Source organism: Chlamydotis macqueenii, chromosome Z (assembly GCF_036417535.1).
Source record: "Chlamydotis macqueenii isolate bChlMac1 chromosome Z, bChlMac1.mat, whole genome shotgun sequence".
Lineage (NCBI taxonomy): Eukaryota > Metazoa > Chordata > Aves > Otidiformes > Otididae > Chlamydotis > Chlamydotis macqueenii.
Window position 1 is genome coordinate 84,585,810 of NC_141593.1, and position 17,138 is coordinate 84,602,947.

General features: G+C 51.1%; 1 protein-coding gene, 1 long non-coding RNA gene and 1 pseudogene across 2 annotated transcripts in view; 1 reads left to right on the top strand and 2 right to left on the bottom strand.

Moving 5' to 3' along the window:
- Positions 1-17,138, top strand: part of LOC147596505 (uncharacterized) — a 114,771-nt gene that overhangs the window by 61,768 nt on the left and 35,865 nt on the right. The gene's annotated exons all lie outside the window — the stretch shown is intronic.
- On the bottom strand, positions 2,373-3,330 carry LOC147596510 (olfactory receptor 14C36-like; annotated as a pseudogene).
- On the bottom strand, positions 11,406-14,989 carry LOC147596511 (olfactory receptor 14A16-like). The gene is made up of 2 exons (XM_086770498.1): positions 14,007-14,989; positions 11,406-11,472 (listed from the first exon to the last, which is right to left on the bottom strand). Exons 1-2 carry the CDS (start codon positions 14,987-14,989, stop codon positions 11,406-11,408), a joined length of 1,050 nt encoding a protein of 349 aa, XP_086626624.1.

A 17,138-nucleotide genomic window follows, 5' to 3' on the forward strand; every position in this document is an offset into this window, starting at 1 on the left:
ACAAAAGGAAGAATATGGAAAATACGGGCCCATTGCTCAACGATCAAGGGACTGGCTTACACAAGACATTGATACTGTGGACGTACTGAACACTTTCTTCACCTCTGTCTCCACTAGCAAGGCTTTGATGAATCTCAGGTCCTAGAGACCAGTGGGAAAGGTTGGAACAAGGAAAATGCAACCTTCGTAAAAAAAAGTATCAGGTCAGGGAACAGTGACTTTTTAATGTCATTCTGAGGTCACCCTTGATAATCTTTGATCAATGATGGTGACTGCGAGAAGTGCCTGGAGACAAAAGTAAAGCAAATGTCAGACCCATCTTCAAGAGTGGCACAAAGGGAGAACCAGGGAATTGCAGGTCTGTCAGCCTCACCTTGATCCCTAGGAGGCTGATGGAACAGCTAAATCTGGAAAACAATTACCAGGCACTTTGAAGACAATAAAATGATCAGGAGTTTTCTGCATGGCTTCACGAAGGGGAAATCATGCTTAACAAACTGATAAACTTGTATGATGAAGTGATTGGCCTGGTAGATGAGAGCAGAGCAGCACTCAGAGTGGTGGTCAATGGCTCTCTGTCCAGGTGGAGACTGGTGATGAGTGGAGTTCCTCTGGGGTCCATATTGGGGCACATCCTGTTTAAGATCTTTGTCAGTGGCATGGACAGTGGGATAGAGTGCACCCTCAAAAAGTTTGCTGATGACACCAAGCTGTGTGGTGCCATCGACACGCTGGAGGGTAGGGATGCCATCCATAGGGACCGTGACAGGCTGGAGAGGTGGGCCTGTGCCAACCTCATTAAGTTCAACCAGGCCTGCATCAAGAGAAGTGTGGCCAGCAGGTCGAGGGAGGTGATTCTCCCCCTCTACTCTGCCCTGGTGAGACCCCACCTGGAGTACTGTGTCCAGTTCTGGAGCCCCCAACACAAGAAGGACGTGGACCAGTTGGAGAAGGTCCAGAGGAGGCCACAAAGATGATAAAAGGGCTGGAGCACCTCTCTTATGAGGACAGGCTGAGAGAGTTGGGGCTGTTCAGCCTGCAGAAGAGGAGGCTCCGGGGAGACCTGATAGCCGTCTTCCAGTGCCTCAAGGGGGCCTACAAGAAAGATGGGGAGAGGCTGTTTAGTAGGGCCTGTTGCAATAGGATGAGAGGTAATCGTTTTAAAATAGAGGGGGGTAGATTTAGACTAGAAATTAGGAAAAATTTTTTTAAAATGCGAGTTATAGAACACTGGAACAGGTTGCCCAGAAAGGTGGTGGAGGCCCCATCCCTGGATACCTTCAAGGCCAGGCTGGATGAGGCTCTGAGCAACCTGATCTAGTCGGGGATGTCCCTGCTCCTTGCAGGGGGGTTGGACTAGATGACCTTTGAAGGTCCCTGCCAACCCTAACCATTCTATGATTCTATGATTTCCAAAGACACTACAAGTATCCAGGTCAGCCTCTAGATCCATCCAGGGGTAATTCATTGAGGGTAATAGGAACTTTTCTCTAAGCTGGGCCTGCTGAGTCCCCACTGCATCTTGTGCAATTGTAGAGTCTGTCTTTGTGGATGCCTTGGTTTAGGACTTTGCCTTGAGATGACTCCACCGTGGGCAATCCATCACTATGTGAGGTACCAGTCACTGCCCACCCAAGGCACATGCTGCTTCAGGAGATCCACTGGGCTCTCCAGGAAGCTCCAGATTCCCCTCTTGAAGGGGTTCTCTGCCATATGGAAAGCCCCAGGTATGTACCTCAGTAAGCATTCACTCTCCCCACTGTGATTAGACACTAACGAGTGAGTCCTAAACCCAACCATTGATCACAAGGTCACTGTAAAGTTTTTGCTCCTGAACCCATGGAGCAACAGACCTGTTTGGAGTCCAGTTTCTTGGACCTGTTCATGACAGCACCTTTAGAAGAAGAGGCCAACCTTCAGCCACAGCACTGGGGAGATTTCATTTTATTACAGAGGTGCTAGGACACCTATCCCACCTATCCCCCAGCTCTATCCCACTATTAGGTAGAATTTTATACAGGCTCAAAACTGAAGAAAAAAGCAAGGTCATACCTCGGTATAAGTGAGGGGAAAAAATTGTGAAAAGACATAAGAACAATCTACAACATAATGATAAAAATACAGTGAATAAAAAGATCAGGTTTTGTCTAGGGCATTGTGGGAATCAACTGTGAAGAAAGACAGGAAGTGTTTGACTGCTGAAAAATGACTGAGAAATCCATTCCCATGCTCCATCCTTGATAACAGTAATGATAATGATAACCGAAATGATAAAAATAACAATAATGACAATGATAACAATAATGATAATGATAAGAACACAGATCATGATAAGGGTAATGACAATAAGAATGATAAACAAAGCACCAGAGTCATCTGTGGTTAGTGATGAGAAGTGTATCACTATTCAGAAACATCCATGAAATCACTTTTTTAATGGCATCCTTGAGCTCCTGGTTCCTCATGCTGTAAATGACGGGGTTCAGTGCTGGAGGCACCACCGAGTACAGAAATGACACCACCAGGTTCAGAGAAGGGGAGGAGATGGAGGGTTGCTTCAGGTAGGTAAACATGCCAGTGCTGATAAACAAGGAGACCACAGCCAGGTGAGGGAGCCACGTGGAAAAGGCTTTGTGCCATCCCTGCTCAGAGGGGATCCTCAGCATAGCCCTCGAAGATCTGCACATAGGACACCACAATGAAAACAAAACAGCCAAATGCGAAACAGACACTGAGCACAAGAAGCCAAACTTCTCTGAGGTAGGTATCTGAGCAGGAGAGCTTGAGGATCTGGGGGACTTCACAGAAGAACTGGTCCACAGCATTGCCCTGGCAGAGTGGCAGTGAAAATGTATTGGCCGTGTGCAGCAGAGCATAGAGAAACCCACTGCCCCAGGCAGCTGCTGCCATGTGGACACAAGCTCTGCTGCCCAGGAGGGTCCCGTAGTGCAGGGGTTTGCAGATGGCAGTGTAGCGGTCATAAGCCATGACAGTGAGGAGCCAGTACTCTGCTGACATCAAAAAGAAGAAGAAAAAGACCTGTGCAGCACATCCTGCATAGGAGATGACCCTGGTGTCCCAGAGGGAATTGGCCATGGATTTGGGAACAGTGGTAGAGATGGATGCCAGGTCAAGGACAGAGAGGTTGATGAGAAAGAAGTACATGGGGGTGTGGAGGCGGTGGTCGCAGGCTATGGCAGTGATGATGAGGCCGTTGGCCAGGAGGGCAGCCAGGTAGATGCCCAGGAAGAGCCAGAAGTGCAAGAGCTGCAGCTCCCGTGTGTCTGCGAATGCCAGGAGCCGGAACTCAGTGATGGTGGTGTTGGACATCTCTTATATTTTTGATGAGCCACTATCTGAAAAGGTAAAGACAGTGCGAGAATAGGGCAGACTTCTCTGAGAAAAATTTTGTAGGTCCTTAGACAAGGTAACTGTCCCATACTGCAGGATGAGGAGAGATGTTCTGCCGTCAGCGCTGGTGTCAGCTGACCTGTGCTGGCACATCTTTCAGCTGGAGGAGGCTCACACACAGACATTTCCCCAAAAAGTATCCGGACACCGCTGAGAGCGTAGGAGTCCAGTTTCCAAGTGCAGACCTGCAAACTCCTCACCTCATCTCGTCGCACCCAAGCAGGATCTCATCTCTCCTCGCCCAGCCAGGGACACAGAGGACTCATTGTAGCTGCCCACATAGAGATGCCCAGCAGCATTTTCATGACCTCAGCATAGAGGTGTCTTCTCCATGGGGCAGCTATGTTTCACAGAAAGCCCATGGTAGAGCTGTGCCCTTGGGGAAAGCAGCCTCCATCCAGCAGGACCCTCCAGGGAAACAGTTGAATGTTTCAGTGGTGGGATGTCCTGACGGAGGGGTCAGATCATTGCCAGCCCCACAAGCTACATCTCCCAGACCCCAAAATATAAGAACGAATTTGGATGCTTTTCCTCCATTGATACATCTGCATGAGAGGACCCCCAGCATCAGTGTCTGAGCTGCCAATTAACCCTCAACCAGGACACAGTGAATTCAAGGGGAAGAAGAAGGGAGCGCGGAGAAGAGAGGAGCATGCCAAAGAACTCCTGTCAATAGAGGAAGACAAGGAGACATGGTTGGACACTTGAGCATTTCTCCTCTGTGGTGGTTGGGCTGGTGGGAAGGCAACTCATACCCAAGTCTCCATGATGTTAAAGGGTGGGCTGCTCTGCTGAGGGGGAGAGAAGACCGGGAGGGTTCTCTGGGAAAGGCATCTGCCCTGCAGGGAAATGCCTACATCCCCCCTCGCAGTGCACTTCTGTGAGCAGCTCCCTAACACTCCCTGCCCCTCCCTGTGCATCCTGGAGCTGTCCCTGCCAGAGGCTGTTCCTCTCTCCCTGTGTCTCTGTCAGTGTTCACAGACCCCATCTCACCCACTGAGTGCTCAGCTCTACCCTGCAGAAACCTCCTGGCACCAGGGCACTGCCCAGAAACGTCTCTGTGGATGCAGGGGCTAAGAAGCCGCTCAGAAAAGTCCTCATGAGAATTTGTGTCTCAGTGCCTTCTCCAGAGCAGAGAAATGAATTTCCACCTCCCACTGCCCACCAAACAGAACAAGAGCAAACACAAAGCACAGGCTCATTTCACTTTCAGATAAATGCTGCCTTTATGTCCTTCTTGAAAAGGACCCTCTGTAAATGGGGTGATCTGGGGCTGTGAGCAGCCCTGACCGACACAGCACCCTCTCGACAAGAGAATGACCCTGATCGGCCACAAGTTGTTCCTCCCACCCACAGCGTCTTTCCCCAGCGCCGTGGGGAGCTTCTGGGGCCGACTAAGTGCTGAGCCTGGCAGAGGCAGAGTCCCTGCCCCAGCACACAGCCCCTGGGGCGCAGGGACCCTGCTCTGAAGGACAGCCCTGGGCACCCCTGGCTGCACACACACATTCACACCCCTGCAGCTATACCTGGGAGACGGCAGCCGTTGTGCCCTGTCCCTCTGGCAGTGCAGCAGGGAATCCCTACTCCAGAGCACGTCCTCCTCCTCTACAGCAGAGAAGGTCTGAGAGTGGTACTTACAGATCCCACAGGCTGGGGGAGGTGCCAGCTTTACAAAATCCCTCAAGAAACTGAAGCTTTGATGCCCTGCAGCCAGACACTTAATATGTCAAGGGCTGTGAAGTTTTCTCCTCCAGTGGCCTCTCAGTGTTCCCTCACCCCAGGCTGCCTTTAACCTCTCTCTGCCTCGCTCCTCTCCCCTCAGCTCATGCAGGCAGTGCCCTCAGCCCTGCTGCGCTTGGCAGAGGAGCTGCTCCTGGGCAGAGCTGTCTCTCTGCGGTTCTGCCTGTTTGCTGTGAGTTCCCTTTGTCCCAGGAGCCCGGCCCAGCTCAGCAGCAGAGGCCCAGCCCAAGGTGGCACTTTCTCTGCCCTCCTGGTCTCCCTGGAGATGTCCCTGGGGCTCCAAGGTCTGACAGCACCTGCAAGGCAGCCGTGTCTCTCCTGGGGAGTGTAGGCTGATGCAGAGTGAAGTAATCAGTGTCCCTCTCTGAACATTGCCAAGACTGATTTTGGAAGTGAGATTTGTCCTTCCATGGTGTTGTCATCCAGGAGAGATGTCAATGCTCACCTGCCTTTACCCCGATCCCTGTCCCATTGCCAGGCAGGACACCACGGCAGGGACAGGCAGGGGTCATTTCTACCCACGCAGGGCAGGGATTTGAGGTGTCTCCTCTCTGGTGAGAAGCCCAGAGCCTGGAGTGGGGTTCACCTCTGCCCCATACACCCCACAGACCCACAGGAGGCAGGAATCCTCTTGCCTCAGCTCAGTGTGCACAAAATAGGGGCTACAGGCCAGCCACTTCCCTGAGCTCCCACCGTCATCCATGGGGATGGATGGTGGCAGTGACCAGCTCACATACAAACACCTGCTAGGCACTGGAGGTGCGAGGGGTGGTCCAAGACTTGTGTACATCTCTGTAAGCTGTGATGGAGCACACATGGGACACCTGCTATTGCCTGAGTGTCAGCTGTGGGGCTGTGAGGACGGGGTCACTTTGTCACCTCAGATTTCATTCAGTGTTTAGGGCACCTGAACATCTGGTAGACACATTTCCAAGGCAGCTGCTGGACTTCCAGATGACCAAAAGGATGAGTGCACCAGAAGGGGAGTCAGATCTCTCTCTAGGTCCCATCCTCTATACTCAGCAGAGCTCAGCTCACTGCAAAACTGCATGTTCACATCCCTCTGTCACAGGCACTGACATTATTTCAAGGTTTTCCCTCAATGGCATAAGAAAGGTCGCTAGTGCCCTGTCTGGTCCCTGGGGTGCCCAGCACAACTGCTTGTGGCTGGCAAATACAGCATGGGACCTCCAGGAGAGCCACGTCCCCCTGGAGTAGGGGCTGGGCAGAAACCCCAGAGCCTCCCAAAGGGGCCCGTTGTGTTCAGCATCTGAACACCAGCACCACGGCAAGCATGCAAGATCCATCCCATCTACACCCAGGGGTACTGCAGGATTGGGAGGAACATCACACCAGGGTCACCACTCATGTCCCTGTGCTCTCAAGCCCTGACAGTTCTCCTCTCATTTATCCTCTACCCACGTCCCTGATGACATAAAGAAAAACCACGCCACTGATGTCCACAGTGTGGCTGGATCACAGGCCCTGCCACCCAGGGACATTCTTAGTGGTCCCTTGTGTTCCTGGAGATTGGCACAAGGCACTGCAGAGTCACCTCTGCTAGAAAACTCTTCTCTTGCAAGGTCCCAAGTGAGGCTAAACTACGACACATGGGAAGTAAGACAGAAGAACAAGAGAACTCAGGTTTGAGATCTCAGAGAAGCAGACATTGGCCTGCTCAGGGTTGTTGTTGTAGGAGATCCCATGGAGAGGAAGCTCTGAAAGATAAAAATCTATGACAGCTGAGAGTCCTTTAAGGACATCTTCCTCCAAGCACAGGAAAGGTCTGTCCTGATACTCAGGAAAACAAGCCTTCATCTCAGGAAACTGGCTGGGCTAACCAGGAGCCTCACGGCTCAGCTCCAGTGCCAAAAGGCAGCATGCAGGAGCTGGAAGCAGGGACAGGCTGCAAAGGTGGAGTTTAGAAAAGTTGTCTGGAGAAATAGGGATTATCTTAGGGGAGTTAAAGCTCCCCAAAAGTTCAAGCTTTCAAGGAATGTCAAAGGGCAAGAAGATGAGCTACTACTGCTTCCTTAACACTTAAAAAACCCCAAATAAATGTGAAGTAGGCCACAGTTGAATTTAGAATATTTCTAGTATTTCACTGAAACTGCTTCCCCCCATCAGCTGAGAGAGGTCAATACCTTGGTGCGACTCTGTGCCATGAGTGAGGAGAGGCATGGCCAGAGAAGGATAGGAAGATTTTGGGGAGCTCTGGGGTCTGTGCTTGAAACAAAATTCTATCAGTTAATGCAGCAGGCCTGATTGTGACAGAAATGTGCAGGAAATTTTACAGAAAAATGAAACAATGAAGAAGTAAACGCAAAGATCTAAAGTGAAGAAATATTTTGATATGCTTTTCATCTTATTAATTCTTTGTGTTCTTATTCTCCTTGGTTTTGTTCATTTTGATTTAACATACTAGTCTTTGGGGGGATTTTGTGACTGTTTTCTGTTTTTAGAAGGAAAAGCCATTTCCAAAACTGATCTGGGATGCAGCTACAGGGACACAGATGTCTTCAGGTACAGTGACACAAGCACCTGGTGTCAGTTCATATGCCCTGGGACCCTCTGCCTGGCCTATGCAATCAGTGTCCAAGGCACCCTGGTCTTCTGTAGGAGACCTCCTGTCCTGTCTGACAGCAACCAGTCCCAGGCAAACACCTCAGCTACAGTGGGGCCTCTACAAGGGGCACTTTATGTCCCTGGTCAGAAAGCTGAGCTCTGCCTGGAAGGAGGAGGAACTGCTTCTAACTTCTAAAAATCACATGAATACCTTTATAACAGCTGAGATAATTGAATCCTTTTCCTAAAATGATGATGTTTTTCCACCATGCAAGAACAGGAATTTCAGGGAAGTATATTAATGAGTGGAGAAGAAATATTGACCTTTACTTGTATTTGCATTGCCAGGACTCTGGCCATTATACCGTGTATTCTCCCAAATCATAGAATCATAGAATGGTTAGGGTTGGAAGGGAACTTCGAAGGTCATCTAGTCCAAACCCGCTGCAAGGACCAGGGACATCTCCAACTAGATCAGGTTGCTCAGAGCCTCATCCAGCCTGGCCTTGAAGGTTTCCAGGGATGGGGCCTCCACCACCTCTCTGGGCAACCTGTTCTACAACCCTCAGTGTAAAAATTTTTTCCTAATATCCAATGTAAATCTACCTCCCTCTATCTTAAAACCATTGCCCCTCGTCCTATCACAACAGGCCCTACTGAACAGCCTCTCCCCATCTTTCTTGTAGGCCCCCTTGAGGTACTGGAAGACCACTATCAGGTCTCCCCGGAGACTCCTCTTCTGCAGGCTGAACAGCCCCAACTCTCTCAGCCTGTCCTCATAAGAGAGGTGCTCCAGCCCTTTTATCATCTTCGTGGCCCTCCTCTGGACCTTCTCCAACTGGTCCATGTCCTTCCTGTATTGGGGGCTCCAGAACTGGACACAGTACTCCAGGTGGGGTCTCACCAGGGCAAAATAGAGGCGCAGAATCACCTCCCTCGACCTGCTGGCCATGCTCCTCTTGATGCAGCCCAGGATGCGGTTGGCCTTCTGGGCTGCAAGGGCGCATTGCCGGGTCATGTTGAGCTTCTCGTCCACCAGCACTCCCAAGTCCTTCTCCTCAGGGCTGCTCTCAATCCATTCCCAGCCCAGCCTGGACTTGTGCCTGGGATTGCCATGACCCAGGTGCTGGACCTTGCACTTGGCCTGGTTGAACTTCATGAGGTTGGCACAGGCCCACCTCTCCAGCCTGTCAAGTTCCCTATGGATGAGATCCCTCCCTTCCAGCGTGTCGATGGCACCACACAACTTGGTGTCATCGGCGAACTTTTTGAGGGTGCACTCTATCCCACTGTCCATGTCGCCGACGAAGATGTTGAAGAGGGCCAGGCCCAACATGGACCCCTGAGGGACGCCACTCATGGCCGGTCTCCACACGGACATTGAGCCGTTAAGCACCACTCTCTGAGTGCGGCCATCCAGCCAACTCCTTATCCACCGAGTGGTCTGTCCATCAAACCCATGTCTCTCCAGTTCAGAGAGAAGGATGTCGTGTGGGACAGTGTCAAAATCTTTGCACAAATCCAGGTAGATGATGTCTGTTGCTCGTCCCTTGTCCACCAAAGGTGTCACCCCGTCATAGAAGGCCAGCAAATTGGTCAGGCACGATCTGCCCTTGGTGAAGCCATGTTGGCTGTCACCAACCACCTCCTTGCTCTCCATGTGCCTTAGCATGGTTTCCAGGAGAATCTGCTCCATGACCTTGCCAGGCACAGAGGTGAGGCTGACCTGTAGGCCTGCTTTAGGAATCATAGAATGGTTTGGGTTGGAAGGGACCTTAAAGACCACATAGCTCCAACCCCACTGCTTTGGGCAGGGACATCTTCCACTAGACCATGTTGCTCAAAGCCCCAATCAACCTGATCTTGAACATTTCCAGGCAGGGGACATCCACAGCTTCTCTGGGCAACCTCTTTAAGTGCTTCACCATTCATGTAGTGAAGAATTGCTTCCTTATATCTCATCTTGAGCTAGTCTCTTTCTTTTGAAGTCATTACTCTTTGTCCTATCACTACATACCCTTGTCAAAAGTCCCTCTCCAACTTTCTCGTAGGCCTGCTTTAGGTAGTGGCTGCTAGAAGGTGCCTCCAGAGCATTCTCTTATCCAGGCTGAATAGCCCCCACTCTCTCAGCCTGTCCTCATTGAAGAGGTGTGTCAGCCCTCTGATCATCTTTGTGGCTTCCTCTGGATTTCCTCCAACAGGTTCACATCCTTCTTATGTTAGAGTCGCCAGAGCTGGACGCAGTACTCCAGGTGGTGTCTCATGAGAGCAGAGTAGAGGAATCACCTCGACGGGCTGGCCATGCTTCTTTTGATGCAGGACAAAATGTGATTGGCTTTCTGGGCCGCAAGCACAAAGTGCTGGCTCATGTTTGGCTCAGTGGAGTAACTGCCACAGTCATCCATGGAGTAACTGTCATCATCTTTTCTAAGCACCCCATGGAAGTCTCTGGATGTAGAAGCCTGGGCCTCCATGGGGACTTTAATGACCCTGACATTTCTGGAAGAGGAACACAGCAGCATGCAAACACTCCAGGTGGCTTTAGGACAGCTTATTGTCACAGCTGCCAGATGGGTCAACAAGGGCAATGCAAACCTGGATCTGATATTTACAGAGAATGAGGAGCTTGTCCATGGTGTGAAGACTGGGTGTTGTGACCCTGAAACAGTGAGATCTGAGGTGCTCGGAGGAGTGTGGAACAACAGTAGAAGTCTGCAGATTCTGTTCATCAGTGGAGCAGAATTTGGCGTATTGTGGGGAGTTTTAGTGGGGATCCCATGGTCAGCAGCACTGATGGACAGCAAAGCTCAGTGTACCTGGTCTTGAAGGACAGCATCCTCCAAGCACAGGTATTATCTGTTTCAAAACTCAGTTGAAATTCGAAAGGCAGTTCAAGGGCATTATAATAAGATGTGACTAGTTTAGAAACAATTAAAGAAGAAATAAAGATAATATGTGGACCCTGCTGAATTCAGTAAGAGTAGGTGGAGATAGATCTGAGATACTCCATGTCCTCTTTGCCTCATATTTCTCCAACAAATTCTCCTCAGCCATTGTGCCTCATGGCAGGACTCTGTAGGAACACAACCAATGATGAATAGGAATCAGATCAGAGGTTACTTGAGAAACCTCAAATATTACCAGTTAGAAGAAAACAGAGGGAAAATCTTGAGGGAAAATCTTGAGGGAACGTGTCAACAGCTTGTTGGTTGTTGTCCATGGTTGATGGAAAAGAAATATGAGACTCTACAGAACAGTGTCCAAGTTCTCAGAATGAAGTCTTCTTACACATTTGTTACTACGATGTCTCTTCTGCACATGTTTCAAGTTCTTCCTGATATCTTCATTCAGGGGTTGATGCAGTTGCCCACACAGAGGTGGCCAATGCCTCCAGGATACGCAGGGCACCTGAAGCCCCCACATGGGACTGGGAAATGTGACCCAGGGCTGATGGGAGCATTTCTGGAGCAGGAGATGGTGGACAGGCAGGGTAGGCCAAAGCATCTCAGTTGAGACAACTCATTTCTCTCCCTTGAGGAGAAGGGAAAGTCTGGACAATTGCACCCGAGCTGTCCAGTGTTGGAGGAGAATGAGAAATGAGTGGGTCTCGATGCTGCAGAGCCTGCCTGAAGACATTTCTATAACCCAGATCTGCTGGGATTAGCGCAGGCTGTTCAAAAAAGAGCTTTTCACTGACTTTGTCTCTTTGCTTCCCTCTGTGAATCGAGGGAGCTCATGGCTTCAGAGTGTGACATGCTGTGAGCAAATATGGACAAACAGCGTCCAGGGCAGGGAGTGCTTTGGGGGCTCCTGGGCTCTGTGCTTGACACAAAATGTATTTTCCTTTGGTCTAAGGCCATGCACTGTGGAAAGTGAACTTCAGAGCAGGTAAGGTGGGCTTAATATAGAGCAGAGGTGTGCATTTTTTTTTTCAAATTGAACTAGAAATTCATTTAGTTTTGTTTTTTTTTTTTATAATTAAGAAACATCATTCTGTATCTAGGCGCGCGTCATTCCCCAAGTAAAACAAGTGGAAACTGGTGTCAATGGGCGAAATCAGGCAGCTACAGGCTGGAGTGGAGAAAGCTCTGATCTGAACAGAGGCGCTGTCAGTCCCAGGTGGCTGAGGAGAGACATGTGAGGTTGTACACAGGGATCACGACTGCCCATAGAGTGTCTGACATACAGGGTCTTGACTTCTCTACATATTCCGATTCAATCAGAACTCAAGATCAGTATCAACAGGAGTTTGCTGATGGCACTTAATGCATAAGCAGAAAAAATGGCGTGGTGCATAAAGAACAAATAGTTTCTTACTGACATTGATCATTGAGAACTTTGTACTTTGACTACACTCCTGTAGCCTCTCAAATTAGCCACCTAAGAACGGAGGAATTGAATTATGCCCAGAGACTTGGCTTGTTAGGGCATTTTGCATGTTAATGAGCCCTCTGGTGCCAAGTTCCTGAACTGCAGGTACGGAAAGTGGATTCAAGGGGCCTCTAGAGCAGTCAAAGTCAGCAGCAAACCTCCAAGTCTCTGGGGATGTCAGTGGGCCCAACTGATGGCCATCTCTGAAGAGACCATGGAGGAATGAGGAGGGAAGGTTGCTATCCCTGCGAGCTGGTGAAGTAGGAAGTCACAGGCACTGCTTACAGGTTGAAAATCCAGTGTTAAGGCAACTCTTGAAAGCCCTTGACATGTTCCATTGAGCAGGATGATCTAGTAGTGACCCCATACCCTGGGCAGGGGCATCCTTTCCCTCATGGGATGCTGAGGGCCATTCCTGGGAGCACTGAGATGTGAGGGTGTGTGATGCTGAGTGCAGGAGAGCAGTAGGACACCTCCCAGCCTCTATGGAGAGTGGGGAATGGGAAAAAAAAGCCTTGTGGCTGTAAGGAACTCATGTTTTCTCAGGGGTCTGATTGGAAGAGACAGCAGCCAGAGTAGAAACGAAAATTATTTCAGTTCTGCTGGGGGGTTGCAGACTCAACAAAGAGACCATCTCCACCCCTGCTTCCCCACCTCACTCTGACCCCATGCTGTCCCAAGTTTGACTGAACTCACAATGGCTGTGAGTTCCCCATCACCTGTGCAGCTTCTTCCAAAGCCCTGCTAATGCTCCTCAGGTACTAAAGATGCTAACCCCTGACTCCCTTGACTCCTCTTTTTAGCTCCATGTCCCAGCCTTGAACTGCTCATCCACCTCTTTCTGCTGCCTCAACATCAAAACTGAACATATTTCACCTGAGCATGACACACTCCCACCCCTCGCCATTTCACACCATCTTCCTCTCTTTTACACACACACTGCCACACACACACCACTGCATCCCTGCACTCCCACGTGTCTCACAATCTTTTCTTTTCCCCTGCAGTGATGGGAACTCAGCCCAGGAGGTTTGTGCTTCTTCCATGCTCATGGATGTTTCCTGAGGTCCATCCAAGCATGGAGAGTGAAGGAAGAAAACAGAGGTGTCTCAGGGCTGAAGGCAACCCATGGCATGAAGAGACAGAGGACAGTGTCTCCATGTGTCCCTTGTGCCTGTCTCCCGGACATCCTTCTTGTCCACTGCCAGCAAGCCCCTCTGTGCCAGCCCCTCTCCCAGGAAAAGACTCCTGGCCCAGGGGCTCCTCAGGCTGCTATGGCTCCACAGCAATAGAGAAAGCTGCCCCAAGCTGGTGCATTCAGAAATAGATTTCTCTTGGTCATCGATCCCCTCCTGGAAGGACAGAGTTGCTCCTTTGCTCTTCCCCAGGGGTGTCCCTGCCTTTAGAGAGACTTTCCCCGGGGCAGTGTGTCCATGCTGACCTCATGTGCTGCCCCTGACCCCTCCCTGTACTCTCCACATGGCCCTGAGCTGCTGGCCCTGCTCTGCAGAGTGAGGGGGCTGTGGTGACAACGCCATGTGGTGACAGTCCGAGGCAGACCCCTGTTGATCACTGTCTCCAGGGTAACCAGACACCCACATGTTAAGGCTCAGCCCATTCTCGAACACGTTGCCCTACGCCCTCCTCCCCTCATCCCATGGAGAACCCCGGCACAGCAGCACGGCACTGTGGGGACAACTCCTTCAGCCTGACCTCAGGTTTGGAAGAAGAGCCCAATCTCCAGACACTCCTGTTGTAGAAACTCTCTTTTATTACAGTGATACAACATGGGAGGCTAACAGTACCATTGTCTCAGACACATGCGAACAGACCTCTGGGTCAGACAGGCTGGGTCCATGTGTCTGGTGAAGTGGAGTGCGTGTAGGCATGGACAAACATGTTTAGCATAGATAGAATACCCAAAGCACAGAAGAAGGCGAAGGTGAATTTGCAATGACTTCTGTAGAGACATGGGCAGCTCAATGCTTCTGAGAAAGAGCTGATTTTGATGAGCTTTCAGCTCCTGGTTCCTCATGCTGTAGATGAGGGGGTTCACTGCTGGAGGCACCACCGAGTACAGAACTGCAACCACCAGATCCAACAATGAGGAGGAGATGGAGGGGGGCTCTAGGTAGGCAAATGTGCCAGTGCTGATAAACAAGGAGACCATAGCCAGGTGAGGGAGGCACGTGGAAAAGGCTTTGTGCCATCCCTGCTCAGAGGGGATCCTCAGCACAGCCCTGAAGATCTGCACATAGGACACAACAATGAACACAAAACAGCCAAATGTGAAGCAGAGACTAAACTCAATAAGCCCAACTTCCCTGAGGTAGGAGTCTGAGCAGGAGAGCTTGAGGATCTGGGGGATTTCACAGAAGAACTGGTCCACAGCATTGCCCTGGCAGAGTGGCAGTGAAAACGTATTGGCCGTGTGCAGCAGAGCAGTGAGAAACCCACTGCCCCAGGCAGCTGCTGCCATGTGGACACAAGCTCTGCCGCCCAGGAGGGTCCCGTAGTGCAGGGGTTTGCAGATGGCAGTGTACCGGTCATAGGCCATGACAGTGAGAAGCCAGTACTCTGCTGACATCAAAAAGGAAAAGAAAAAGACCTGTGCCGCACATCCCGAGTAGGAGATGGTCCTACTGTTCCAGAAGGAATTGGCCATGGATTTGGGAACAGTGACGGAGATGGAGCCCAGGTCAAGGACAGAGAGGTTGAGGAGGAAGAAGTACATGGGGGTGTGGAGGTGGTGGTCGCAAGCTATGGCGGTGATGATGAGGCCGTTGGCCAGGAGGGCAGCCAGGTAGATGCCCAGGAAGAGCCAGAAGTGCAAGAGCTGCAGCTCCCGTGTGTCTGCGAATGCCAGGAGGAGGAACTCAGTGATGGAGCTGCTGTTAGACATCTGCTGCTTCTGGACATGGGAACACCTGAAAGGACAAAAAGTCATTGAAAACCTTGAGAGACTTTTCTGAGCCAAACCAAAAAAGTTTTGTACAGACTCTTCCCTTCCTAAACATCTTGTCCTTTTTTTTTTTTTCTTCCATTTCTGAAGACCTTCCTTCTCCTCCATGGCTGTAGCTCTGGTTTGGTGCTGGCTGAATGTGCCCTGAGGAGCTGGGCCTCTGCCCACTGGCTGCCCAGGTGTCAAATGTGCTCTGCAGCAGTGAGTTCATGGGAACGGTAGAAGGAGGGGCCAGCTCTGGTGCTCAACATTGTGAAAGGAAACCACGCTTAACGCAGAAGGGCTTGTCAGCATCTGCATTTCCTGTTCCAAGGAAAGAAGACGGCAGAAGGCAGACTGAATCTGTAGGTTTTTGGGGGTTTGATTTTTTAAAAAATATTTGCCATATTAATAGGAAATTATTTTGAGATACCAGTAACACCCAGCATTTCTGCTGCACTCAGAGAGAACAGAGTGAGTCTTGTATGAGAAGAGAATTGCTGTGGCTTAGTGCAGAGTGAGGGGAGCTGGTCTGTCCCTCAGTGCCAGGGGCTCTGGGCTTGCAGCATTCTGAGATTAAACACAATCGCACTGCTATGTTTCCAAAAAAGCCAGCAAGCACTGCTGAAAGTACAGGGATGCACTGCAAACCACTAAATGTCTCACCCTTTCCCAAGGTCTCAGCACCTCGCTTCTAGCTCACAGCACTCAGGGCTCATTTCACCAACCCAACAGCAGGGTTTTTCTCCACAGCATCTCTGTGCTGAACCATGGGGTGTGCAAGTAACACAAAGATGTTATGGGAGAGTTTTGCATCTCTGAGGGAAACTCACAGCTTGGGAGGACAACCCAAGAAGTTATGTTGGGTGTTTGCATGATGGAATCCCACTGAGGGAAAAGCAGCTGATGCCCCAGCCCCACAGCCTGCAGTGCCCACAGCCCCACAGGTGAAAGCTGGGACACTTGTTCCCATGGACACAGCTGCAGGAAAGGACCCACAAGATCAGGGGGTGACTCTGCAGCTGGAACTCCCCTCCCCAGACAGCCTGACAGCAAGAACAAGATCCCAGCAGCAACACCACAGAGAGGTGGAGGCACAAGGGCAAATACAGCCAGGGTGCGGCTGAGAGAGGACAGGGCAGAGGCAGGCGGGCACTGGGGACAGCGTCCCCCTCCCCCAGCTGTGCGTGCCCCCTCCCCGACACCACCATTGCCGGGCAGCTGCTCTCAGCCCCTGTGCTCTGCAGAGGGCCGTGGGCACGTGGCTGGAGAGCTGCAGCACGGCTCTGCTGGAGCTCTGGCTGCAGAGGAGGGGGTTCATGGCTGGGACCCCACAGCCCTGAGGGCAGAGGCTTGGGTGGGTGGGAGAGGAGGCCAGGGGGCTTGCTCAGAGGAAGGGGTCTGCCCTGGAGGGGATGCTACAGAGATTTCTGAATTCTCCCTCCCACAACATGTCTGCTTTTAGTTTCCTCTCAATACTTGACTGTAAACCTGCTGCCTGGGGATTTTCCTCCTGGCAGCTGTTTCCCTGTGCCATGTCTTTTCCCTGTCAGCACTCACAGACCCCATCCCAACCTCTGTGCACTCACCCTGGCCCTACACACACCTTCCTGTTTGCAGGGCACTGGCTGGGTGCCTGTTCCTGTTTGGAGGTTCCAAAGGCCCGGGCAGGACAACCCTGCTGGGTGCAGCAAGGGTGATGCTGGTGCTGTCCCTGGGCAGAGGAGTGGCTGAAGGCTCTTGAGGAGGCTCTTAGCAGAGCAAATGACCACTCAAATGTTACAGCTCAGGAGTCTCAAGGACTTGTCCAAGCTTGACAGCTCCTTTTTTGATTTCTCTTTCCCTCCCCACCCTCATTAGACCCCTACCCTCAGAGTAGGAAAGCAAAAACAGAGACTCAGGAAATCTCTTTATCTCTATAGCAAACCCTGCCTTGACCGTCCTCTTGAAACATCCCCTTGGAAGTTTCCCAGTGGTGATGTGGAGCTGTGAGCAGCCCTGACCCACACAGCACCCTCTCAACAGCAGAAGGACCCTGATCGGCCACAAGTTGTTCCTCCCACCCACAGCTTCTTTCCCCAGCGCCGTGGGGAGCTCCCCGGGCAGGCTG

Coding starts and splice junctions, on each gene's coding strand:
- LOC147596511 (XM_086770498.1), bottom strand. CDS start 14,989: ATGTCTAACAGCAGCTCCATCACTGAGTTCCTCCTCCTGGCATTCGCA. Junction 11,473..14,006: donor CGCCTTCTTCTGTGCTTTGG/GTATTCTATCTA, acceptor ATTTGCTCACAG/CATGTCACACTCTGAAGCCA.